Source organism: Lutjanus erythropterus, chromosome 22 (genome assembly GCF_056507025.1).
Source record: "Lutjanus erythropterus isolate fLutEry1 chromosome 22, fLutEry1.hap2, whole genome shotgun sequence".
Classification (NCBI taxonomy): Eukaryota; Metazoa; Chordata; class Actinopteri; order Lutjaniformes; family Lutjanidae; genus Lutjanus; species Lutjanus erythropterus.
In genome coordinates this window covers 17,834,055-17,861,244 of record NC_139338.1, presented here as the reverse complement: position 1 = coordinate 17,861,244, position 27,190 = coordinate 17,834,055, and the positions used below count along the sequence as shown (strand labels likewise).

At 40.2% G+C, this 27,190-nt stretch overlaps 1 protein-coding gene across 1 annotated transcript in view; it reads left to right on the top strand.

The window, feature by feature from the left end:
* plxna4 (plexin A4) overlaps positions 1-27,190 on the top strand; it is a 311,022-nt gene that overhangs the window by 250,736 nt on the left and 33,096 nt on the right. Inside the window, exons 14-24 of the mRNA XM_084711313.1 lie at positions 1,502-1,625; positions 3,801-3,937; positions 4,513-4,680; positions 4,847-4,940; positions 7,441-7,680; positions 8,627-8,773; positions 10,559-10,793; positions 12,015-12,157; positions 16,121-16,389; positions 23,672-23,738; positions 25,575-25,721. Of these exons, the coding sequence (XP_084567439.1) occupies positions 1,502-1,625; positions 3,801-3,937; positions 4,513-4,680; positions 4,847-4,940; positions 7,441-7,680; positions 8,627-8,773; positions 10,559-10,793; positions 12,015-12,157; positions 16,121-16,389; positions 23,672-23,738; positions 25,575-25,721 (1,771 nt within the window). The remainder of the gene's footprint in view (positions 1-1,501; positions 1,626-3,800; positions 3,938-4,512; positions 4,681-4,846; positions 4,941-7,440; positions 7,681-8,626; positions 8,774-10,558; positions 10,794-12,014; positions 12,158-16,120; positions 16,390-23,671; positions 23,739-25,574; positions 25,722-27,190) is intronic.

The window sequence follows — 27,190 nt, the reverse complement described above, 5'->3', positions numbered from 1 at the left end:
CCTGTGTTACCCACTCAGCAGAGCCATAACGAGTCAGCATGACCTACTCATCATGAATCAGTACTCACCTCAGGCTGTTTGTGTGCATGTTTGTGTGTTAAGGCAGTAAGAGCAAAGGTGAGTGAGTAACAGAGAGTGAGGGAGACTATGACATGACCAATAAACAAATGCTAGTTTAGCCTAATCTCTGGACCAGAAGAAACTGGAGTCTGATTTATAGGGATGGAATATTTGAAGTGGGGGTTGTACAGGGAACTTATCGATAGATGCTAGTCACCATGCACCCTGGATCAGCAGCAAAGCGTATTTTAGCCACTCAAAAAAAGGTCCACCTAAAAGAAATCAGTATCATTTTAAGTGCTATATTTAGAATATTTTTAATGCTGAACTCCAAGCCAAATTTCGATCTCTCCAAACCAGCCAACTTCCACAGGCAAAAGCACAAAATTTTTGCTGATCACTAGAGTTGTTGGTTTACCACTACCTTGATCTTTTATTGTGTCACTTCAGTGAAATCAAACTATCCTTTTAAAACACTGTAGTCACACAATAACACAAACAAACTAACCTTTGAGGCAGCACTGGACTAGCAATTCCTGTGTTCTACAAGGTAAAATTGCTGATTTTGCTTATGGAGTTTGGTTGATTTGAAGAGAACAGTATCTGGTTTATATAAAGACAGTTTCCTGTTGGAAAAGTCTGTCTAACGGAAAAGTAAAGCAATGAAAATGTTCTAAATGTAACGTAAACTTGTGCCAACTTTACTGTAGGTAGTACACTGACTATCAATAAGTGCCTCGTATAACCCCACTTCAGATAATCCAAACTGTCCCTTTAACTGCAAGTCACAGCAATAGAGACTTGTATGTGTTCTGCTGTGGGCAGCAAAGAGCAATTCAGCCGTCCATATTTCATAGTAGCACACTCACACGCACTCAGGCACTTACACACACTAGCACACAAAGTACTGTAATCATTTTAGAGAGTTCAGGAGGTTACATTTAGTTGACATTTGAGTTTAATCCAGAGCTTTGGTTCCTTACAGGTGCCATCTATCAAATTATTTTAAACTAGTTTAAAGTTGGCTTATCAACAAACCCAGTGCCTCTTCTGCTAAGAAAGTAAGTTGTGTGCCAGCACTTTCTACGCAAATGCTGACCCAGCAGAAGACGAAGCTGGATTTGAGGTCATATGAAAAATGCTAGAGACTTTTTCCTCTTTCTCCCACAAGTTGGCAGTGCGCGGGAGGTGAAGTCGCTGCCAAATAATACATTATTTTATTGAGATTTTAACACAGGTTCAGGTCCATTCTTATTACATAATCTACTCTGCCTTTGCTGGAACTGCAGCAGGATTTTCTAAAGGTTTTCATATAGGCATTTTTCCTGTGTGTGTGTGTGTGTGTAGCATATACTGTCTAGTGGATATGTCTACATGTGCATTCCATGTGTTTGTTTTTTCAACAACATAATTCCACAATTTTACCAATGTGTGTTTGCAGGATTGTGTGTGAAATGGGGAAAGCAGAGAAGAGCCAGTATACTGGGAATGTGCAGGTCTGTGTCGGAGTTGGAGAGTGCCGACCAGAATTCATGGCAAAGTCCTCCAAGTACTACTATTTTGTGGTGAGTCTAGTCTTTTGATATTTGATCTTTTTGCATTAACATCTAACTTTGTATTTGCTCACTTTGCCTTGTTTTAATGTTTTTTAAGCCTCTCCTGACACTGTTGCCCAGTGTGAACAATGATCAGCTTGTTTAACGTGCAGGAGTTTTTCACAAACTCGTTTTCATTGCGAGTTCCAGTTTCATCCTCTGCATAAATGTTTAATAAGGCCTGGACATCGTCATCGCCTTAAGTATTGTATGCTTTCTTCTGTGACTCCATGTACTGCATATGTCTCAAAGAACAATGAATTAAAAACAAACAGATGGTTTGCAGCTGCAGATTTTTAAAAATGGTGACATAGAACAAAGAAACACTTAACACATCTATTAGATGAGACAGGTGTGTAAGAGAGGTGTGATTAGAACAAAAAGTTGCAAAAAGACCCCTGCACATTGTCTAACTTGGAGTATAACATTTATTTGTGATGTTTTGGTACTAGCACTTCATCAGGCAAACAGACTGTGTCAGTGACAAGCCATTTTAAATAGGGAGTGTTTGTCAGTCTGCAACCAATCACATTCCCCAAGTGCAAAATGTGGATTTACCAAAGTTACACAGTTCCTCCAAAGGTTCCCAGTCCCAGGAGAAAGTTCCTCTGGTCAAAGCGCTTTTGATGTCTCCATCACTGTGGTGCAGGGTTTCCTCTGATTATTTGATGGTTTAAAAAATATGCTAAATTATGGATTCATCACATGAAGTGTTTTGCTGATATGAGCAGGAAGGCATCCATGCTGCATATGTCACCCTCTGCACGTTAGTCTCACCTACTGCGTTAATACCGTATGTAGATATTGGTTCCCCTGTGCTATTTGGCTGTGATCCGACATGGTTCTCGTGGTTCTCACCAAGGGTCTCCCTCTTAGCATTCCTCTCATGTGTGTGTGTCAGCAGTGACGGATAACTGACAGTCACTAATGAGCACAGAATGAGAAGGAAACACTGATGATATAAAAACATTTCTCTGACATGAACACATTAAAACACACTTGCTTTTTTCTTTCAACGCTTCACTCTGCACACAATTAATCAGAATCGGTCTCACACACACACACACACACACACACTTACAAACACACACACACAAGCACACTTGCACATTTTGAAATAAATTTGCAGTTGTTGCCATTATGTACTCGTTTTACACAGTGATATCATTTTTACTGCCATCTATTAATGGGCACTGGCCGAGGTTTATTTCTCAATGGGGTCCCCGCACAGGATTATATGATGTTAGGTCTAGATGTCACAGCACACAGCAGGCTGGAGATGAGATTATAAGGAGGGCAAATGAACTAGAGGAGGATTTACTCTATGCCCAGCTTCCAGTGGATGACATCAGGTGCTGCCGCTGAAAGCTTTCCACCACAGTACAGTGTGTGTAAGTGACATGACTGCAGGTATACATTAACACTGACTGCTCATTCAGTAGCTTTTTTCTGGGTAGTCCAATCATATAGGAGCTAATTTGTGTTTCAGCCTATAATTTTAGAAATGCTTTTTCTATTACTGAGGTAGAAAGCGCGTTTATTTTTAACAAGGAGTTATGACTAGGCTAAGAATAAAGACATTGCAATATATATTATTCATTTAAACATACAGCACTTGTTAGAGTAACATAAATAGATCATTATAGCATCGCTGTGTAATATAAAAAGTTAAGTGTTTCACCTTTACTGATTAACTTCTTTACCCTGTGCATTTAAATTAGTAATATGTAGTATATTTCCTGTAATAAATCATTAACTGACAAAGATATCTCATCAAAAAAATTAAGGAAGTTGAAATACTCGCTATTCAGTGCTACAGCTACAGCTGCAATGAAATTTCAATTCTGTGCACATTAATTAGAGTTCAAATTAATGCTGAATGAGTCAAGAAATGACTGTCTGTTTATGAATCATAACAAATCCTTAATAATCTTTTAGAGGGAGTAGATGTTTATAACAGTTAAATTGAGCAACATGTTAATGAAGTCTGGCAGGCAGAATGCAGTTTACAGTATGGTCTCTTGAGCATTTATTGTTTGAGCATCAGAATTTCATTATTATTCAGCATTTATTTTTCCTAGTTTAATTAACCTTAATTTAACCCCTGATTGACTTGTGACCTCTCAACTTCTGCCCCTTCTCCAGATCCCAAGGATTAGCAACCTGAAGCCCAGCAGAGGGCCGGTCTCTGGGGGCACCATTGTCAACATCACTGGCAGCCACCTCGATGCTGGGAGCAACGTGTCGATCATGTTTAAGGACCAGCCATGCACTTATCTGAGGTTAGTGGGTGAACAAGCCAGAGACACACTTTTAACAGTCAATTAAAAGCACAAAGTCGGTGTTTGTCGAACTGCAGGGAATAAACCCATCTTACAGCTCTCAGATCATTTTTACCTCATAAACAGAGATAATGATTCTTGACTTTATTGGAGGAAAACTGGTGGTGATCAAGGAATGGTGTATAATTTTTCAGTTAAGAAGCTTCAATCTGTTATTTTGAAGTGGCCATTTTTTTTTTTGCTTGGTAAATATAGTATTTGAATCAAATGGAAATGGCATTTTCTTACAGTATGCATTATTGAGAAAAATTCACCACTTTTCACTGATCAATGCACAATTCTAAGTTCAGTCAATAAACTATTTATCCACGTCCACTTAGGCAACCATTCTAAATACTAGATATTGTTTTTTGAATCACTGTGATAAACAACTAAAGAGATGACTCTTGACTGTCTACACAGTGTAATATATTGTTGGATAAATTAAATCGATATTATTTAACTGTACTATGAATAACTATACTATTAATTTCTGACTCATATAACTAACTTTCATAATCCTGTTATCGCTGTAGGAGGGGTGGTCAGTGGCTCACCTGCCGTACACATGCATCCCTGCATGGCTATGGAAACGTGTCCGTGTCTGTGAGCATAGACAAAGCTCATCTCCAGAGAGACCTGCGGTTTGAGTATGTGGAAGATCCCACCATCACCAAGATAGAGCCTGAGTGGAGCATCTACAGGTATGGTACAAGAGCTGTTAAATTATTTGTGGACAGAGATATTCCAACAAAGCAGGCGCTTGTAAGAAACGTAAAAACAAATGAAGCAGGTTAATAAAAAAAATATGAACTCTCAATCTGAAGTACCCTTCTAACCTTGTTGTCAATCTCTCTGTCTCTCTCATAGTGGACATACACCAGTGACAGTGACAGGAACTAACCTGGACATCATTCAGACTCCGCTCATCAGAGCCAAGTATAACAGCCATGAGACACTCAATGTAAGTGATTCTGAACAGACAATTTAAAGAAGCTGCCTTGTGGTTCATCTCGGTAAAAATAAATCCAAGGTCAAATACCTGAAGGAGATTTGTTTTTGGTAACTTTTAATTTTTATATGTTATATATGTTTTTGTTTTGGTCCTGTGATCAGAAATATCCAGCCAAATAAAATTAAAACATAAACAGTATACACACACGCACGCGCTCACGCACACACAGAGTAAATGATACCTTTACCACCACCGGTGTTTCTAAGTCCTTAACTTTCCTTGTCAGCTAGACGTCCCAAAGGAAGCCAGCCGTAGTGAATGTCAGGGTAATTTTCTCTTTTCCAGAGCATGACTAAATGCCTCAGTGCCACTTTTAGGTAAATGGGTCAAGGAAAAAACTCAGAACACCGAGAGGGCATTGTGAAAATCAACAGGTAGCAGTTGAATTAATAGAGGATGATGTCATTCCTCTCCACACCTTTGCAACAATAGGGAAGTTTTGACAGTGAACTAAAAACCACAGAGATCGACCCTTATCAAATTCTTTTACCCTCCATTCACCCCTTTTACCCAGGGGAGGATAGATAAAGCCATACAAGGGTCTCTGTGATCTGATTGAAAGAAGGAGGAGTAAGAAAATGCGGTAATACTATCTTCATGGTCCACTTGAGCATGACCGCGCTCCACGTTTAACATCTGTGCTCACATATGCCTGTACAGGGCATTGTGTCTCAAGCTACTGTACAGGCTGCTTGTAAAACCCCAGTTCCAACAAAGTTGAGATGTTGTATAACATTTGCAAATCCTTTTTGACCTATATTCAACAGAATACAGTACAAAGACACAATATCTGATCTTCAAACTGATAAACTTTATTGTTTTTTGGTAAACATACACTCATACAGAATTTGATGCCTGCAACATGTTTCAAAAAATTTGGGACGGGGGCATGTTTACAACTTTTCTTTTAACAACACCCAGTTTGGGAACAGAGGACACTAATTATTAAAGTTTTCAAGGCAGAGTTTTTTCTTATTCTTGCTTGATATACGACTTCAGTTGCGTAACAGCCTGGGGTCTCTGTTGCCGCATTTTGCGCTTCATACTGTGTCACATATTTTCAATGGGAGACAGGTGGACTGCAGACAGGCCAGTCTAGTAACCACACTCTTTTACCACAAAACTGCACTGTTGCAACACATGCAGAATGTGTCTTGGCATTGTCTTGCTGAAATACGTAAGGACGTCCCTGAAAAGACGCCTGGATGGCACTGCAAACTGATTATTGTTTTTATTTGTGTTTCAGATGAAATCCCAACTTTTTTAGAACAGGGGTTGTACTTTGAGCAAAGATAAATTTAATATTCCCATGGATAATTTCCCCAATATCTCTCTTTCTGCACCTCACACAGCACTAAATGAGAGGGGAACAAAAATGCATATCCAAAGAATTTTTAAAAAACAAGTGTGCACAGAGTTGTTTTTTTTTTATAGTTACCTTCCTGCAGCAGTGTGGGACCTTGCAGGATTTGTCAAGTTTGATGTTCCAGGAGCCAATTAGTGTAACAAGCAACGGTTTGAGTGGCTGCATGGCAGAGGTTACCGTGGAAATATGAAATGTCTGTGAACGCATCGGAAATGTCTGTGAATGAGGACTGTGCTGGTGGTTGATTTGTCAATGCCCTGACAGACAGACAGAGAGGAATGGAGATGTTAGAGGGATATTGAAGAGTGTGTGGCATGACAATGACAGATCGGACAGTCTGTACTTGTTTATAGAACTGCCTTATGGATATGAGGAAAGAAATAATAAAAAGGACAAATTTAAATTGCGCAACATAAAAAGTAAAAGACCAGGGTGAACGCAGAGAAACACAAAACAAGAATGCAACACCGCAAAAAGATGTAAGAGACACTGTAATTGAGCGGTAAAGTGGTATAGAAAAAGATGAGTGATAGAATAAGAATGTGTCAAAGAGAGAAGAAAAGATCACAGGGAAGAATAACGAGCGAGGGTATAAAGAACTGATGAGAGGGTGGAGGGTGTCTTTCTGGAGGGTAATGAAGGAAGGGTAAGACCTAGTTATCACTCCTGAATCTTCACACATCAAAGCCTGATTGTGGCGAGACTGCACACATACACTCTTCAGCTACTTCTCATTTGGTGGCTTTCTTTGAGGAAAATACTCCAACAGGTTCTTCGTCGCACTTTTAGAAATCGAGGAGCTTCCAGTTTGAATTGAGTCCCCAGCGGGCTCTGTGAAATTTAAACTGGTGGCATAAAAGATTCACACTAACTGTTGATGACACATAGTAAAGTTTTGTGCATGCAGGATGTCAGAGCTTCCATTGCAGTGAGATGAAAAGCACATTGCAAATGACAAAATTAGGCATAATTTTCTGAAAATTAAGTTTATTTTTGTGTCATTTCTCTGCTTCCGCAAAGCACTCCAGAAGATGCATTCATTCATAAATATTACTTTTCCGGTCCCTCTCTGTTCCCTGCCAGTTGTGCCAGGTGCTTAGCCCGACATCCATGCTGTGCCAGGCCCCGGAGCTGTCCATCAGTCTGGCCAGGCAGCAAGAGGTTCCTGAGAGACCTGATGAGTTCGGCTTTAAACTGGACGATGTGCAGGCTCTGATGGCCCTCAACAACACCAACTTTATCTACTACCCCAATCCTGAGTTTGAGCCGCTCAGTGTGTCTGGAGTGCTGGAGCTTAAACCTGGATCACCCATTATACTGAAGGTAGGAGGGCAGATACTTACAAAATGTCCCTTTAGACATTTGATGTGTACAGCATTCATTTAAAATTCATTTTGCCTTTTAAACTATAGTGCTTCTACTTTCCCTCTTTAATATAATAAAGCTCTTGAGACATTTATAATTGCAATATTGCGATATTCAGTATATTGTTACATCTGTAGTATTTATTGATTGTAAGTTATTGAGTTTCCTTGGAATGGTTTAATTGTCCAAATGATTGATTCTGGTCAAATCGTCTTTAAAAACTAGTAAATAAAGCAGAACCTGTGTGAAGACGGGACACACAGTCAAGTGAATCACATCAATTTGATTATTTTGTGTGACTTTGATTACATGCTGTAAAATCAATATCAGAATAATATTCTTTTTAATATAGTGATATTGATTTGAAAATCCCAGTAAGCCCATCGTCAGCGTTCCTGTTGTAAGTCTAGCGTTAGAATAATATTAAAGGCACAGACAGCTCTGCTATACTGACAACACCTGAATTTTAATGTACTGTTTTCTAGGTTTGAAAAGTGGATTTTGGTTAAAACACTTAAAATCCCCTTCAAATTGTGATTGCATTATTTTATATAGGATGCCAAGACTATTTACAGACAGTTGACACATTTTCAAACATGAAAGTCTGTTTGTTTTCCTTTAATTTGTCCACCTTCTGTAGAATGATATCACAAAATGTAATTTTGGTTATTTATAACACAGTAGCATCTGATTTAATGTGATGATGAAGTGAAATAATTATTTTATATATGTATGTCAATATGTATTTTACCACAGCTGTAAAGGATTGGGAAACTTCACAATTCACCTTGAAAATTCTTGAAAACTTCTTGAATTTGACTTTGGAAAAGGTGTAATTTTTCAGTGTGATGAATGTGTTTTTTGAACCCTAACTTGCTCATTATGCATGAATTTTCTCCTGCAGGGGCGGAACTTCCTTCCACCAACCAATAGCGGTAATGGGAAGCTGAACTACACAGTTTTGATTGGTGAGAAGCCCTGCATGTTAACAGTGTCGGAGACCCAGCTGCTCTGTGAGTCACCCAACCTGACGGGTCGACACAAGGTCCTGGTGAGTGACACAGCACACGCTCACAAAGACAGAAAGACCCAGACACACGCACAACTGAGACACACAGACACATAACAGATAGGCAGGCTATGGTGGAGAAGGCAGACGGACCTACAAATCGATCGACAGTTTGACAGACAGATGGACATTCCTCGTGTTGCTTTCAATCCATCTTCTTGTCCACTTCAAGACAGACTACGGCTCTAATCCAATCAGCTGTGTGGTTCCTGTTACTGCCCACAAGCAGACAAAAGACAAACAAATAAACCTTCAATAAGAAGGATTAGGGCACTGGCAAATTCAATAAAGATTCCATTTGTGGTTTGAAGAGGGACCACTTTGAACAAAACGCTTCCTGATGTTACCACCTGAACCCAGCGTCAGAGACGGGGATGGACACATTACTGTAAAACAGTTAGTGTAGGCACAAATAAACAGAAGTGTACACATTTAAATTGCAAATCAATATGTCTGTCTGAGCTTTGATCTCGATCTTGAAAACAGAGAAATACTTTATAGACCTAAAAGTAATTCTAAACGTGAGTATTATGTCATGGTTCATAAATATTTGTAATGTTAATGCCTTGAAGAACACTGTACTTCCTCATGAGTTTAATTGCCACTTATTTCTCCTTTTCTATGGGTCTAATTATTGATCCTTTTCCAAGTATAAATGCTAATTGATATTTAAGTGAAGCTCTTCTCTCATTATAGCTCTGGTATGATGAACCACTTGCCTTGTAAGATATTATCATATTGGTCTTCCCTATAAAAGCCTTTCAGGGAAGCAAATTGTGTATTTATATACTTGCAGTAAATATAGGGGAAACTGGGGATGGTTGCAAAACTTTTTGCTTTTCTCTCAATTCCTCAAAAAGTATTTGGACAAGGCCAGTGGAGACATGATCAGGGGACGGTTACAATGTATTAAAAATACATTAAATTCTTGTCTCAATTAGTATATTAGTTAGTACAATTAGTATTCTGAAAATAAGCATTATTTTACTATGCTAATATAATATATATATACATATATATATATATATATGTATATATATATATATATATATATATATATATATATATATATATATGTATGTATTTTATTTAGTAATATTGTAAAACAAGTTGGTATTTTGTTTGTTTATGAGTAAAACATAGGCCTACCATGAGCCAATGTGCAGATGTTACAGATGCTATTCAGTCTCTCCATTTGGCATAAGACTGGAGGAATAGAACAGTTTTATTTAACATGTGCATTTGTATTTTAGTAAACTATCCTTTTTTGTACCCCACAGTGATTTGTTTATATTAAAAAATACTGCTGTGTGGTCTGTTTTGATATGGTTGCTTAGCTTAGGGAGTGCTGCAACACGATGTTGCAACCATCCCCACTCTATCAGCCATCTGACAGAACATCATGTGCCAGCAAGACACATTGACCTAGACACATGCTAACTGTGTCACCTAAAAGTCAACAAAACGGTTCAAATAAAGTTTGATTAATTCATACAAATCCTCAGGACAGTATGACAAGAATACAGTGCATGAACAAAATTACTTTACCTCCGAAACAGTTTTTTTTCTCTCAGTAAATGCAGCAGGGCACGTTGAACATCTCTTCTGTCTTCCTGTTAGGGAGGTTGTCTAACTGAGCTTGTGCAGCGTGAATGTCATCACTCTAGCATGTTTCTGATTAAAGGAATAAGACTTGTTGCACCTGCCCCAGTTGCAACCATCCCCGCTCTACCCTAAACTGTCCCTTTTATCTTTTGCTATCACCAGGCACGTGTGGGTGGCATCGAGTTTTCCCCAGGTGTGGTCCACATCACGTCCGACAGCCAGATCAGCAGCACAGCGATCGTGGGCATCGCTGCAGCCGGTGCCTCGCTCATCCTCATCATCGTCGTGGTGCTCATCGCCTACAAGCGCAAGTCTCGAGAGAGCGACCTGACCTTGAAGAGGCTGCAGATGCAGATGGACAACCTTGAGTCACGTGTGGCTCTGGAGTGCAAAGAGGGTAAGAGGGTGATGCTTATATGGATTTCAATTTCTCCTCAGTTATTCCAGCAAACTTTGCTACCTCTGAAATGTTCTAAACTTTCTAAATTATTTATTTGCCCAGTTTTAACAAGCACACTCAAATCTCACTATCTCTATATTGCGGAAAGTCTTCTTTTATTATATCTCTGTTCAGCTTGCTAAAAGTTGACAGTGGCCTATATTTGTTGTGAGAATTTTATCAGATATGACAGAAATAAAAGTGACACTTGCAAAGTGAACTTGTTGATGAGTGAGTTAAAAATAGAGTATGTGCTAAACTGTTTTATTAGATTTCAGTACTGCCAGTATCCTGCCACTTCATGCAACCACTTATAACTGTAGTTTTATATGAAAGAAACCAAATGTGGGACTATCGACTAATGTCATTGTGTTGCAAGTCTTAGACAAGTTAGTCTTATGGCTATGCACTGAAGCCCCAAGCTGAGACAGGCAAGTCCAAAATTAGTTCTCAAGTCTTTCATGTTGAGTTTCGAGTCCTAAATGACATGACATTTTAAACTGCATTCATAAAGGTATTAAAAAGGCCTTAAAAAGTCTTAAATTGATGTTGTTGAAACCTACAGAAACCCTGCCAATTTTAACTTACCTTTATTTTGTGCAACTTCAAATGTCAAACAAAGGTGGAAGTTGTTGGATCTCCGCACGTTTTGCATACTGCACTTTGTTTTTGTTGACCGCCTTGTTGTTTTGTACAAAATTATTTTTGGTATCATTTTTTCCAGCCAGCATTCAGTAACATCTCAATAATTCTGTCTTACAACTCGATTGGATGCTGTCAGATTGGTTCAAAACAAAGTGGATCTGGGGATTGTGGGATTGTGACTTGCTGCAAATGAACTGCAAACATTTGTTTATTGAGGGGGAAGTGGAATTAATTGATTTGTGGCACACTCCTTAAATAACTTCTTAGTCTTTGGGCTTGGGGGGAAATATCAAGTACTTTCAAGTCAAAAGGCTAAAGTCCAAGTAAAGTCACAAGTTACTAATGTTCAAGTCCATGTTGAATCTTTTTTTATCTTATCAAGTCATCAAATTTAGGACTCAAGCCTGACTCGAGTCCACACCTCTGTAAGAAACTGATCATTTGACTGTAAAATATCTGAGATTACAGGTGCCATAATAATATTATCATGAGCTACTAAAAAAAAATGGTTTTTGCATCTTGTTCATCCAACAGCTTTTGCAGAGCTCCAGACAGACATCCATGAGCTGACCAGTGATCTGGATGGAGCAGGAATCCCCTTCTTGGACTACAGGACCTACACCATGAGGGTGCTCTTCCCTGGGATAGAGGAACATCCTGTACTTAGAGATCTGGAGGTATGCTAGAAGGTTTCACTGGTATTCATATTGTATTACATGTTGGGTGTACACCATCTGAGTCAGTATTTGTTTTCATAAAGGAACACCTTGTAATTGGCTGAAACGGTCCGTGTTAAGTTGACTTAATAATATTTAAATAGCAGGTGTCAGATTTTGGAGAGGTTTTTTTGTGACACGACAAAAATACAGCTGTGTTGATTAGTATTTCTTAGAAATTCTTGAAAGAGAGGAAGTTGATACTAATTTTCCAGTCAATTTAGCGCCCTACTACCAGTTGAATACAGCAAATAATAAGTTTGTGTACCTGTTCTTCAGTCTCTATCAAATAACAATCGCAATGCAATTAGCCTTATTTGAAAAGGGAGCAAAATGAGCAAACAAATTAACAATGTGGTGGGTCACAGTAGGTGAAATTGACGCCGATGTTGTTTGTGTTGCTGTCTGGTAAACAAAAGCCTTTTGACGGCCGACAACAGCACTTTTTCAAAAACAAACAAGGCAGCCCTCAAATCAGGAGCGCGGTCTCATTAATAACTCAAATGATATGAGACGCCGCGCCGTTTTCTCTCCCCACCTCAAAAACAAATTAAAAGTCAATCAGCGGGAGAAAAGCAAAAGAAAAAAATCAAGTCATTTATCCCCAGTGGTGACATTGATAGACAGCCATAATTGAGCGGGTCGTCTTGTTCCATTAAGAGAATGATGGACCCCCATTTCACTGCCCTCAGGGTTGGCCACTCTATCCCTGATGAGAATTTCCCAGTAATAAGCAATATTAATTATGTTTTAATTGGTATAAATGTCGAACTGTATGAGGAGTATAATGCGGAATAGGAGCCTAATGAAAAAAGCAGCAGGCTTGTCTTACGCACTTGATGGCTGCTTAATTGTTATTGATGTGTCAGAGAATTTAAAGCCAAGTTTTTGACTGTGGGCTGTAGATAGTTAGAAATACCACATGATGGAAAGTCTGTCTAGGTTTACTGAAACAAGAGGAAGTTTGCTTAGTACTGAAATATTTCAAAACATACCAGACATTCAGTTAAAATGAGAACATGTAGAGAACGAAAGGAAATATATTCTGGCAGCTCAATAAAGCCTGCTCCTTGACATTTTATTTGTTCCTTGTAACTGTTACGGTTTATTCTTTACCAGTCAAAATAACTTCCTTTCCCTCTATTTTTTCCCAACAATTTCACTTTGCACCTGAATCCCATTTTGCTTTCTGCATTTGTGTGATTTTTTTTTTCTCTGCCATTATATTTCTCACTTTCCTCTTAATCTTTTTACAGAAACAATTCAGCTGTCGTTGTCATTTTACCGCTCCACCTGCCAAACTCAAATATTCCAGTGTTCCCATGGAGATTTTGTGCGCGTCAGGGCATTTTGCTGCTTTTATTCCCCGTCCCTCCATTATCCTAAGAGACACAGAAATTTTTTGTGTTATGATACTGTACAATATTATTTGTTGGGTCTGTAACCCATAAACAGTCACAGTTTATGTGCCAGCACATGCACACTTTTCACAGAGTTTTCCCAGATTTCCTTGTGTGTCTGCATTCACACACTCACATACTGTATACTGTACATGCACAAAAAACACACGTGCACACACGAACACTGTACACAGCCTGTCAGGCGGTATGAAATTAGACTTGCAACTTAACAATAGCTCCCAGCAGATTACAAGGGGTTCCTCCAGGAAAGGTAAAAAGACGGAACATATGCTGGTTGACAGCTGCATTGGGTACAAAGAGATGCTGTCTTACCACGAGGGCTCTTGACAGATTAAAAAAAAAAGAAAAGGTAATCTCAATAGGTGCTCTTTATAAAAAAAAAAAAAATTGAGAAAAGAATCTTGTGCGGTAAGTGACTGGTATAAATGGTGCGGGGACAATCTGGGCTCAGACGAGGGAAATTCACATCACTGCGCTGCCTTTCTACTTGCATTAGTGTGGAACACAACGGCATCAAAGTAATAAACATTCCCTCGTGAGGCTCAGTGTTTTCCTGCCTTTATTCTCAACCTTCAGACTGAACGTAACAAAAGCTGGGAAATGTTAAACTCCTCATTTCCCTCGATTCTCTTTTCTTCCTCTTCTCTATTTGTCTCTGCTTTCCATCCTTATTTATAAAGGTGGATGTGTTAACTGACTTTATACTAGTTGAATAAAAAGAGAAAACTATGCATGAATTTATTTACTTTTATGGGTAACACTTTATACTAAGATGCTTCTAATAAGGGTTAAACTCATAAGGTTAAGTGTTAATAATAGCATCATAAACATGATTATTCTTACATTATGAGACATTTATGACCACTTATAAGAAACATATTAACAGTTTATTAACTAGAGGCATTTTTAGTTGCTTATAGTTGTTTATGACAGTGGCCCAAAGTTGAATAGTCTTTTACTCTTCCCCCTTTCCTGTCTCTCATCAGCTTTCACCGGCAAATAAAGGCAAAAAAAAAGCCTGAAAATAATCATTTAAAAAACACATGGCGAGTGTTAATAAGTGCATAATAATGATGCATTAGCCTTAACAAGCACTTTTCAATAGAAGAAGAGAATTGATATCCCCAAAAAGGATGCATTATAAACTATGTAGAAATCTTAAGAAGCAACAACAAAAGTAGACTTGCACCGATTTCAACTTTCTTAGCCGATTCCGATTTCCGATTATTGAGTGGTCTGACCTACCGATTCCGATTTTGGCCGGTTCCGATTTTCAGTCTTTCTAAGAACTGTAATTGACAGCATTCACAAACATTTTTGCAACTTTTCTTGTAAATATGTTCATAATAAGACACTGACTATTAAATATTAATTTAATACTTTCTCCAAAATCATCCAGATTACAACCAGGCCTTGTTATAATTTTATATTAAGACTATGAATTGGGTGAACGTGATCTCGCGATATCATCTCGCGGGATTTCGTGGGACGCGATTTCACGTGATCTTTTGTGGAAGCGGATATAAACAAACCGGAGACTAACGCGGTGCAACAGTTTGAAGTAAAACTTTGCCGTGAGAAAAACAAACACAGAAGTTAAAGGAGTCTGGATGAGAAATGTTTGAGGAGACACATCAACACAGGTTGTTTATTCTTCAGCCAGAACAGGAGGTGAGATTTTAACTGTCCCTCTGTGAACAGCAGTCTGCTGCTAGCTTGCTAGCATTAGCCTGAAGTGCGAGAGAGTTTACGGCTGTTTTGCGACATCGTCAGCTGCTCTGTTTCGTTGTAGACTGTCTGTCTTCTCTTTATCTTGTTCTTGGAATCTGTCTCTGACACCATCTTCAAGCAGACGTGTGTGTAGCTGTTATCAGCGCTGTGTTGACGTCACGGTCAGTTTGTCTGCTGCGCGCATGACGTGACCATCGTGCAGAACGTGTGTGAGAATGACGGGCACAGAACCGGATTTGTGACGCTGACCGGCCGGTCACCGGTCAAGGCCAGTCACGTGAAAACCGGCCCGATTCTGAGCACTGCCGATTAATCGGTGCAAGTCTAAACAAAAGCTGAGTAAAGGTTTAACAATGACATTATAGTTTAGTTGGATCAACTCTATAAATGTATTTGTAATTCTATTGGAAACAATTAGGAGAAACTCACAAGGTTTTTATTAACATTCTTAAGGAGTCTGTTAATAAGTTTCTTATCTGTGCTTGTAAATGTATTATAAGCTGCTAATAAACATGTTTGTGATGCTGTTATTAACACTTAGGAGGACCTTTTTACCCATTAGCTAATGCTTATTGCAAGCACCTTAATATAAACTGTTTAAGCTTTTGTTAATATCTGTAAACATGTTAATAGTATAATAATACATTCAAATGAACAAATTACTAAGTAGGTCATCGCTTTGAATGTGCCACACAGCATCTATACTTTTTTCCCTCCTTGTTATTTTTAATGTGTCTCAGTCAAAGTGAACATTTCTCCTGTTTCCTCACAGGTTCCCGGATACCGCCAGGAGCAAGTGGAGAAGGGGCTGAAGCTCTTCGGTCAGCTCATTAACAACAAGGTCTACCTGCTGTGTTTCATTCGCACTCTGGAGGCCCAGCGTGGTTTCTCCATGAGGGACCGCGGCAACGTGGCTTCACTTATCATGACGGTGCTACAGAGCAAGCTGGAGTACGCCACTGATGTCCTGAAGCACCTGCTGTCCGACCTCATAGACCGCAACCTTGAGAGCAAGAACCACCCCAAGCTACTCCTCCGCAGGTGAGAAGCAGGCACCAAAAAGAAGTACGGAGTCTAACTGAACTCCTACCACTATCGTACAAGAGCCTAAAGTTATACAGCTGGGAGGGACCTTTTTTGATGTAGCTGGTTTGGTGTAGTCCAGTTTCTCTCCTTCTTCTCCCATCTGGTAAAAAGTCATAGTCCCTGTGCTAACTATTTTAACACTGAGCAACTAATAATCAGTATGTAAATACTTGCTTAATGAAATGAAATTAAATAAACATATAAAAAAGTGTTGTTTCCTAGCTAGCTAAAAATAGCAATATATTATGTTTTTGCTAGCTATCAAACAAAACATTACATTTTTACCTAACTAACTAAAATTGTTAAGCTATATTGTCTGATAGCTAACTGAGAAATTGACAAAATGTTACCTTGTTTGCTAGCTAGCTAAAAAAATCAGTCAGCCTAGTTAGACTACTCATGATGGCTCAGCAGAGAAGCTATAATTTCTCCTCTGAGAATAATTTGTTGGCTGAATTAATGGAGCAATATTGCCAAGTAATTAAAAAACAGAACAGAGAGACTGCCTGGCAGCAACTGGCAGGCTGTTTTAAAAGATCAGCTAGTGAAAGAAGAGACACATCATTAAACTCAGTTGTGTAGAGTTTGTCCCTCAAGTTTCTCTGAGTAACTTCGTTATTATGTTCAATCCATCTCAAAAGGCAGATACTTTAAAAGTCAAACCTCCTCAAGTGTAAGTTAATGCTGGATCACATTTTTTACAAACCATAAAATTTAATCTAGCTTTAGTGTAAAAAACTAAACTGAGGTGTAAAGAGAGGTTTAAATTTAATCTTTCTGAATTTTATGCTAGTTTAAGATTTTGATGAAACAGAATTTAAGGTTAAGGCATGATTTTAATGCTTGGTTAGGGATAAAGACAAAGGTTTGCTCTGCCTAATGTAAACCCTTTACTGTAAAGGACAGGATGTGCTCCTGATTGTTTCCTCTCTGTCACATGTCTGGATTAACTCCTGTGACCTTGAATTGCTGGCTCCCTCTCAGAGACACCAGAGTGCATTGCCATGCACATCATTAGCAAAATAATTATGATTAATTAGCAGTGAATCCAATTTCAAATAGCTCAAGAGGGAAAAAAAATACTCATTTATGAAACAGGGGGAGAAAGTGAGACTGAGAAAGCTTGCACTCTAGCACAATCACAATCCTCCCTTGGATTTGTAGTCAAGTCTTAATGGCATGCACTTGAACACAGCACTGTATGTGATTATACTTCCTGCCCGCGGTGTTTGGTAAATGTGATGATTATGGCTACTTGAGTAAACCGGCTTCCTCACAGCTGTCGTGTATGTGTGATGTGTGCATGTATGTCTATGCATATACGCACATGGTATTATATATGTTGTTTTGCTTGGGGGTCGTCAGTCAAGTCTCGACAACCCCAGATGATTTGACAGGCATGTCACAAATTAATTTGTCCGTCTAATTTCAATTATTCTTCTCATTCTGATTCTCCCTCTGGCTAAAAGCTCGTCTCTGCCAGAGACACACATAAATACAACAAGCACATATTTAACGTGAAGGGGACTGAAATTAATGCCGTGCGCTGTGCCATTCCACAAGACAGTGGGCATATTCACCTCATGAAAACCTGTTTAGACTCTACTTGGTGATGCAGAGAGAGATTAATGCTGTCTGGGCAGGAGGCATGATTAATTGCAGCCAGAGCTCACTGAGCATGGTGCAGCCACTAAACAATGGAGTAACCGCTGATCCTGGCAAGAGATACAACATAAGAGATGGCGTGTACAGCATAGACGGCCGGGGAGAGGTAGTCAAGGACAATGGAGACACTTAAAGCTGTGTCACCATGTGGGGAAAGCTGACTACTGAGGCATGAAAGCAAGAAGTGAGCTCAGCTCTTTGATCACTTAGTTTACATGCTACCAGAACTCTGGACAGAATGTGTTATACCCAGATACCTTGGATTTATGTCATGTCAGACCTGGACTGTGAATTTAGGATGAAATTTTCAAAGAAATACAATAATACTGCAGAGACTAACCAACAACTGTTCAAGCGCAGTCCAGTCTTTAACGCTTTGTTTTCACTAGTGTTGTGATATACCTGTATTGATGATAGCGATGATATTTAAAAAGAAATATTGATATCATGTGAATAATACACCATGTCTGGAGTTTTATTATTTTAGGGGCAAGGGCGCTTGGCTTTTGGTGTTGCAAAGGCAGTAAGGCCAACAAATAAAACAATTATTTTATAAGTCCACACAAATAATGAAATAACTTACAGGTCAAGGATGATTTTATTTAATTATTTTGATATACAGTCTCATCATTTTGAAAATTTCTCATTATTTTGTGACACCAACTCATTATTTTTGAGAAAGTTTCCCATTATTTTGAGATACCAACTCATTATTTTGACAAAGTTTTTCATTATTTTGGGATACTGAGTCATTATTTGGAGAAAGTTTCTCATTATAATGACGTACAGGATCTTATTTTTTTCATCACATTTGCAGAAATGCCCTTCCATACAGAGAGGTGTTCGACACAGACTCCAGTCTGCAGTGTAAACCACAGAACTGACAGTAACATCAGGTGTCCTGATCAAACAAAGTTTATGTCACATCAACACTTCTATCCATATTTGCACGCTCCCTTTCTTGCACTAGTTCTAGCACGTTCTTCTCACATGCGAGTTATCACATCTAAATAGCCCAGTTTTTCAGCGATTCATACCAGTCTAGGAATATAAACCGCCACTGGCTATCTGTGCAGCATTTCACATGATGTTGCCCTATCAGAACAAAAGACAACTGGTATCTGTAATGACAGGAAAGAGAATAAAGAATGGCAAAATCAGCTGGGGCAGTGCAGACATCAAGGCCACTGTGGCTGCAGGGCAGATCATATTCTGGGGGGCATAAGGCCAGACTTAGGGGGCACAGTGGCAATCAATTCTTCTGATAATTGTGTAGTGACAGTCTGATATCATGACAGCAATAGTTTCCACATTCCTTCTCTTCCTCCTTGTCACAAGAGAGAAGGAGAAGAGAACCCTGGGAAAATGCCATTGCATTCAGCCAGCACTGGAGGGAGAACACATGTTTACAACAAATGCACGCCCAGTTCGACTGCCCATTTGTCAAACACGCAGTTGCGATTGCCACTGATCAGACTGTCCTCATCTCATTCTTCCTCCTCGGGTGCTCCGATTAGTCCTTCAACATCCCAGCATGCATTTCAGATGTGATGAGGCAGTGTGAGCAAGCTACGCCACCCATAGTGTGGGCTGACTGGCGTGTCCTTGGATAGCAGCTGAAAATAGCCCAGAAACGCAGGCATAAGGCTGTGAAGATGAAGCTTCATATTGTCTCGGAAAGATAGCACCCCTCCCTCTGTTCTTCTTCTCTCTCTTTAATTTGTTCTGTGCGTTCACTCGTTCTTTCTTTCCATGTTTGCTCATTTTCAGTGCTATTCTCCTTCACTACCTGCCCGTCTTCTCACTCTCCACTGCTCCCTCCTCTATTTGTCTTCACTTCTGATTCTTGCGCCGCTCGCGTCACGTCGTCACTATCTTTATCTCTCTTCCTCTCTTATACTCGGTCCCCCAATCTATATTCCCAGCTCTTCCTCCCCTTCTCTCCCTCCCCCTCCCCTGTTTTCTTGATTGCTAAATCAATGCTTAAAGTGCGTGAGCAGGGTGTCTCTGGCACAGCATCTGAGCACGGCTACCCACTGCCTCCTCTTCCAAGAAATCTGTGCGTGTGTACGTGTGTGTGTGTGTGTGTGTGTGTGTGTGTGTGTGTGTGTATGTGTGTGTGTGTGTGTGTGTCTCTTTCCTCTCTCTCCACACACAAACACACATCCTTCCATCTGTCCCATCTCAACCTGTGCTGAAGCACAACCACCAGGCAAGCTAACTAACGAGAGCCTTCCACAACCATCTGTCGCATTCCTTGCTGCATTCTCCTCCTTTAACTCCTCTCTTCCCTCCATTGCTCCATCTCTCCCTCACCTCCCCGCCCCAACACCACCCCTCTTCCCATCATGCAGAGTTAAACAGCCTGTCCATAGCCTTAAGTTTAGTTTGGCTGCAGTTAATGCGTCAAAATATCAGTTTTTGTATTGGTCAGTAGATGAAATCCCAATATGTTCTTGCGTCCCTGTTTTGGCACCAGCATGGACACACAATCATCACACAGGGTTTAAGGCGCCCCTGTTTAACTGCAATGATAATCCCTGTTGAAAGAACATTTGTGTTTGTTTGTGTGTGAGTAATAGACAGAATAAGCGTCTGCAGTCGGTGTCAGCAGCTAGCTGTCGCTGTGAGACTGTTTGACACATGTGATGACCAATCTTCCTCACCAGGAGCCAGAGTGGGAAATGGAAATGATTTCTGACTTCAAGCTGTGCTGTTTTAACAGTGGCTGAAGCCAAGGGAAGACTCTCAGATGCAGTTACATGTTTGGTTAATACAGCTGCTCCTTTTTATGAGAAAGCAGTCTTGAGATCAACTTTTTTCCTTGCATTTCTAAATTTTTACATTTGTGACCATTATATGATGTTTATGATGGGTCTTAAAGCTCAGAATATGGCAGAAATGGAAGATAATATCTATAAGTATGTTTTCATTAGTGTACAACTTTACCTTAAAATGAGCTGTTTATAGAGGGTGTGGGTCTGCCATGTTTCTACAGTAGCCCAGAACAGACAAACCGAATACTGTGTGAGAGTGAGATAAAGTGTTTGTAATCTGCAAAATCAGTTCATTTAAACCAGAAACCAGAAATATTTGTTGTTTTTGTTTTTAAGTTGCTATAATTATTGTTCATTATCATAAAACTACAGCTTCAGATTACTGTGAATCAGTGAACACATCACATGCGGTATTAGCTCCCCAGTGAGGATTTTCCTTTATCGCCAGTGCCAGTATTGGCACAATTTACTCTGAGACACTAGTGACAAGTGCATTATCTGTACTGTATAATCATTCCAGCCGAGTACTGGTTCGATCCTAGTTACCTCACATTTGTTGTGGGGTAATTGGAAATCATTTTTGGGGCTTTTTGCCTTTATTTGATAGGACAGCTGAAGAGCAAACAGGAAAGGGCGTAGAGAGAGAGGGTATGACACGCAGCAAAGGGCTGCAGGCGGGAGTCAAAGTAGTGGCCGCTGCAGAGGACTGATAGCCGCGGTACATGTGGGTCATGCTCTCCCAACTGAGCTACAGGGCCACCTGGTAAGATTTCATGTTGACATCTACGATCAAGATCCACAGTCTCCAGGAAGTAACAGTTTTTAGATACACAGATACATGTTACTGGCAGCTGCAGTGAACCAAAATGTTAAATGTGTGATGAAGCACGGATTCCCATCAACCCTACCTCGGTAATCAGGGGGAACTAAGCACTGCCAGGTCCCCTCTGCTCTAGATCATTCTCAATGCCCACTGCCCCTCTGACTGGCTGCCAAGTAGGCAAGTCTGACCATGCCAACACGCCACAGCACATTTCATTGCATTACCCAAACATAGGTTGTGCTGTGTGTTTTTAGTAGCAGCTGAGTAGAGTTTTGGAGAAGATTGTTTGAAAGTTGTAATACCAAATGTTAACGTTAGATCTTAAAGCAGCTCCGTCACAGTTCCATTTTTATCCTCGTTCCCCATAGACTGTGCTGTGATCAGGAATGAGCATAAGCAAACCGGTGTGGTCGTGCCAAGACTTCTTATTACTGCAGGGCCAGCGCCCGCTGCCAGAAGTGTGCACACAGACACACACACACACATAATAAACACTAGTCAGCATGGATGGTAATTTCTGAATACATACGCAGTGGGATTAATTTGTGCTTTTTGCACGCTAGCCTTAAAACAGCCGCACACTTGTCCACTTAGACAGACACACAAAAACTATTGGAAGTGAGTTAGGAAAAGGACATTTAAAGAGAAGAAAAGGGAAGGGCAGACTCAGCCAAGTCATTTCTTCTTGTTCTTTTCTTCATTTTCCCTTTTCACTGCTCCCTCCCTCCTTCCTTCCCAGTGCACCTCCTACTTTTTCCATGCTCCTTTCATCCCTTTGATAGATGGGCTACATTTGTGGAAATGGAGAGGATTTGGAAGTGTGTATGATTACAGGATCCAGAGTGGGCACAGCCAGAGGGAGGGAGGAAGACAGCAAGGACACATGAAAGAAAAGATGAAAAGTGACCTTGTTGACCCTTGGATCTGTGGACGGAGGCAGGGCGGGATGGGCGGCAAAATGAAAGCGCAGGCACAGCGAGAGGCAGGAAGTTAATCCCCCCCAGGTGTTGTGCCAGTGTTGGCGGGGGGTGCCAGGCCGGCCCACTGGCACAGCGGACATCATGTTCCCCCTCACGCCTCAGTGTGGAGCCCCTTAAAGAAACTGTATGAATGGGGGAAGGTGGGAGGGGCTGCAGGTGGCAGCTGAAACACAGGGGAAAACCTGCAAACACACGGACACACACACACAATGGACACTAATCCTGAAATATTGATGCCTATGGTAGTTGCTCACTGAAAGTAGAGGGGAGGGGTGCGTGGATGTGTGTGTTTGGGGTGTTCTGACAGATTACCCACACACCCCTGCTGCTGGTCAAGAAGGTTTTTGTCAAAGGATATCCGATCCTCGCCTCTCCTCTTTCTCCCCTCGCCACCACCGCTGTTGTTATTATGTATGCATATTAGCCATTCACACGGGATCAATCACACTGTTGGCCCAGGTCAACACACACACACACACATACACACACACACTCAAACGCAGACGCATACCATTTTGCCACACCAGTGGAGCATGGATGCCAGGCGGAGAAAGAGAGGGAGATGTATTCATTCACTTTCCATTGTACACGGATCGAGTGTTAGTCCAGTGAATAGGCAAGGGAGTGCTTGATAATGAGGCCAGTGTTATTACAGAGCCGCTCCAGCCCCTAACGACATCAATCCACTGGGATCAAATAAAGGCTTTTAATTGCTTTGCCTCATATTAAAATCCCCGCCGCCGTAGACGAGCTGCCCTTGGCGTGCCTGAGCATAAAAGCCATCCGAAAAGATTGTCTGAAAGGCCATCATATAGCATGTGCAAAGGCTCTCTCAATTCATGTCTTTGCAATTATATTTGTGTAACGAAAGCCTATTCATTAGCAGCGGTCATCGTTTTTAGCAGAATATTTGATGATGGTGTTGAATATTTATGATGGTAATAAGAGCAAGGGGATCATATGTTCATTATGTGCTTTGTGTCTGTTTGCAGGACTGAGTCTGTGGCTGAGAAAATGCTGACCAACTGGTTTACGTTCCTCCTCTACAAGTTTCTGAAGGTAACTCTTTAATATTCGTTTTCAGCTTACTGAACATTTTAACCTCCTGGAAACAAATACAACGAGAAGTTTAGCTCTAGCCTCCACCAGGATGATGAAATCAATGCAGGAACTACTCAAACAAACAGATGCGTTTGATCAAGTGATCAAGGAGGTCTTGTTGCGTTCACCTATTTTCTCATATTTTTAATTTTCCCTCAGTGGAGCAGTTAGCCTGCCTTTTCCAAACCCAAGTTTTCTGTACTAATAGATTATATATTCCATTACTTTGAGGAAATTTTGAGTTTAAAAAACCTATATAAATTGCACTTAATAACTGTTTTGACATTTTCCTCCTCGACTCTGCATTTCAAATTATAATATAATTCTGAACTTAAACATGTAGGCTATGTAGCCTATTGGTATTATCATTAATTTAAATTGGTTAGTACCATTACTGTGAGGGCTGTCGGCCTTATCTTTACATGAACGTTTGTGCAAGCATATTTCTCCCTGGAATCATCCATGTCAGTATAGTGATTATTTCCATTTTGCCAAAAAATGCACTTAGTACCGTTTATAAATTCCTTCAAAGTCTTCACTACATATAAGATATTAGTCTGTACAGACATTGATGTAAACTGACACTTGACTGGTGGAGGCATACAACCACAAGGCAGTAATTTTTTTTAAAAACCATTTTCATATTGAACCATTTCCTCTTCATTTCAGGGACAGCACAACCCTCAGGTGACATGTCATTAACAGCTCGTTATTTTTTTCACTTCCTTGGCTTTAGCACGTTCCTCAACTCCACTAATGACACTGTTAAAATGAAAGAATCTCTTTATGGATCTCCAAAAGCAGGAAGTTCTTCTTTTAACTCTCATGAATGAACACTTCCTGGTATAGGTGCAGAATGTTTAGCCTATTGTGGTATTACTGGGGCATTAATTTTGCTATATTTCACTACTCATGAAAGTAGATACACACAGGTGGATCATTTACACATCTGAAGTTAGGAGCGTTTGCTGAATCTACTGTGGCAAACCGTAACAAAAAAAGATAGGAATGTGTTCTTGCATGGCTCCCACTGTAACCTCACTGATCGTTAATAGTTCTGTTTTTTACTCTCAAACTTGTGAATTGATTGGACACAAGTAATGGCAAGTAAATGTGACAAACATCCATTAATTCTCCATGTGTTTATGAGATTGCAAAAGTCTACTTCTCCTGTATTATACTACTTCTCCTCCTCTGTACCAGTCTCCATTAAAAGCCCATCTTCCTGCCATAACTGCCTTTTAAGATTCATTAGAAAATCAGTTGTCCTACTCCATAGGGCACCAGTATTCACTAAAAGCACAATTCACCACTCCTTTCCTACCTTAAGTAAAAAAAAAAGTCCTGTTTTTCTCCTCCATCTCTCCACTCATCCCTTTACTGCAGCAGGGAGGAGAATAAAAACAATGATAAATGGCCAATCTCTTCTGTTTGATAAACAGCAGTGTTTTCAGAGGGGAAGACGGAGGTGGCTTCAAGAGTCTGACTTTTATGGCATTTCTCAGTGTTTATCCATCAAATCTTTCACAAACTCTGACTTCATTTCAGCAAAGTGTGTATGTTGATAGGTGGTACAGTTTTCTTTAATTTAAAGGAACGATAGAGTTTGGGACAAGCCTTGCTCAGCAACTCTGGAGGCAAGGCACATTACGAAAAGCAACTGCAACATTTTAGATAGATATTTTCTTAGACATTATTAAACTTTGCTGACAGTGAGTGAAGTGCAGACATGGCTTCAAAGTTTTCTTCCTCCTTCCAAACTTTTCTTTTGTTCTCTCTTTCCACACTTTGCAGGAGTGTGCTGGCGAACCTCTCTTCTCCCTCTTTTGTGCCATCAAGCAGCAGATGGAGAAAGGCCCCATTGACTCCATCACAGGAGAGGCACGCTACTCGCTCAGCGAAGACAAGCTCATCAGGCAACAGATTGACTACAAGACGCTGGTACGGGGTTCACCTGCCCCAGGGTCCAGGGGCTAAAAGGGGACACTTAATATGCTTTCGGGGACAAGAGGAGAGAAAAAGGGTGGTTATGGGTTGTCGGTCATGAGATGAGAAGCGGGACATAAAGTTGTCGTTGTCACGCTTGACATGCGGAGGGCGTAGGAGTGGCGACCTCACTTCCTGTTGAGACCGGAGCTGTCAGGGAAAAGAGCAGGGCTTCGGCATGAGGAGGAAAGGAGATTATGCGTATGTGTGTCTGCACAAGCAAAGAGACGCTGAAGCTCTCGTTTTTTCCCCAAGTCTGTCTTTTGTCATCCTCCCTCTGCTGTGATGTGTTTTTTCTGCAGGGGAAACCAAGACACTGTTTAGTCTTTTCTAGTGTCATATGTATGTGTGCTCTATGATCTGATCCGGGAGTACAAATTTTCATGAAAAAAAGTCCCGGCAGTTACTTTCAGATTGGCATTTTACAACAGAATTACCAATACTTTGCTATCCATTATATAGGCAGATAGGCAGTGCGCAAAATACACTTAGATGTAGAATATGCTGAATTTGTTGGTTGTTTTTTGTAAACACAACATTCAAAGTTGGCCCCTCCTCCCTGGTTCAACAAATGAGATAGGAGGAGAGACAAGAGCACTGGCCAATAGAGCTAGAGAGTAAAGTGACTGAGCCAAGAAGTGAAGAAATAAATAAAACATTATTTTCTGATTGTTTGACAGCGATTACATTCTGAAGCAGAAGAAAAAACACCCACACACCTCCACACTACACAGGATTTTGTGTGGATGCAAGCAAAGTGAACTTTCCTCCTGCTGCTGTCGTCAGTCTGCTGTGCCTGTGTGTGTGTATGTGTGTAGACTGCAGCTCTCACAGACAGACAGCGGAGGAGAGCGATGGAGACAGTGATGTAAACATCGGTCACTTCGTTTTAACGCCCAGAAGCCTCCCAAACACAGCTAAATAGAGAGAAAATAAAAGAATACAGGCAGAGGGCAGGGTCTCTGCAGAAACAGACACCACCACTAACTGCTAGTGAGTCATAAGTGATGATTGAAAGAGAAAAATTCTACTTAATATGTCTGTAAAGATACAGATATTTAAAGTAAAACTTGAATTTTATGTGCACTGTAGACATACATATTCTCAATTATGATGTGTATTTCTGTTAATCTTGTAATTCAGATATTTCCATCCAACACTTAGAGGCACTATTGAAAAAACTGATGAATATCCTAATAATATTATAATTAGCTGGTTTACTGCTCATCAGTTCAGGTAGCACATTGCTGTCTCTTCTCAAGCTCCGAGGAAAGAGCACTTTCCCCGGTGAATGGTCTTTTTTTCCCCGCAATTCTCTCACAGACCCTTTGGCGAGCACAAAATTATTGCAGTTCCACTGAGTACCAATCCACAGCGCAATCAACATTATTAACATAAAACACACAAACCTCTGCCAAGATTAA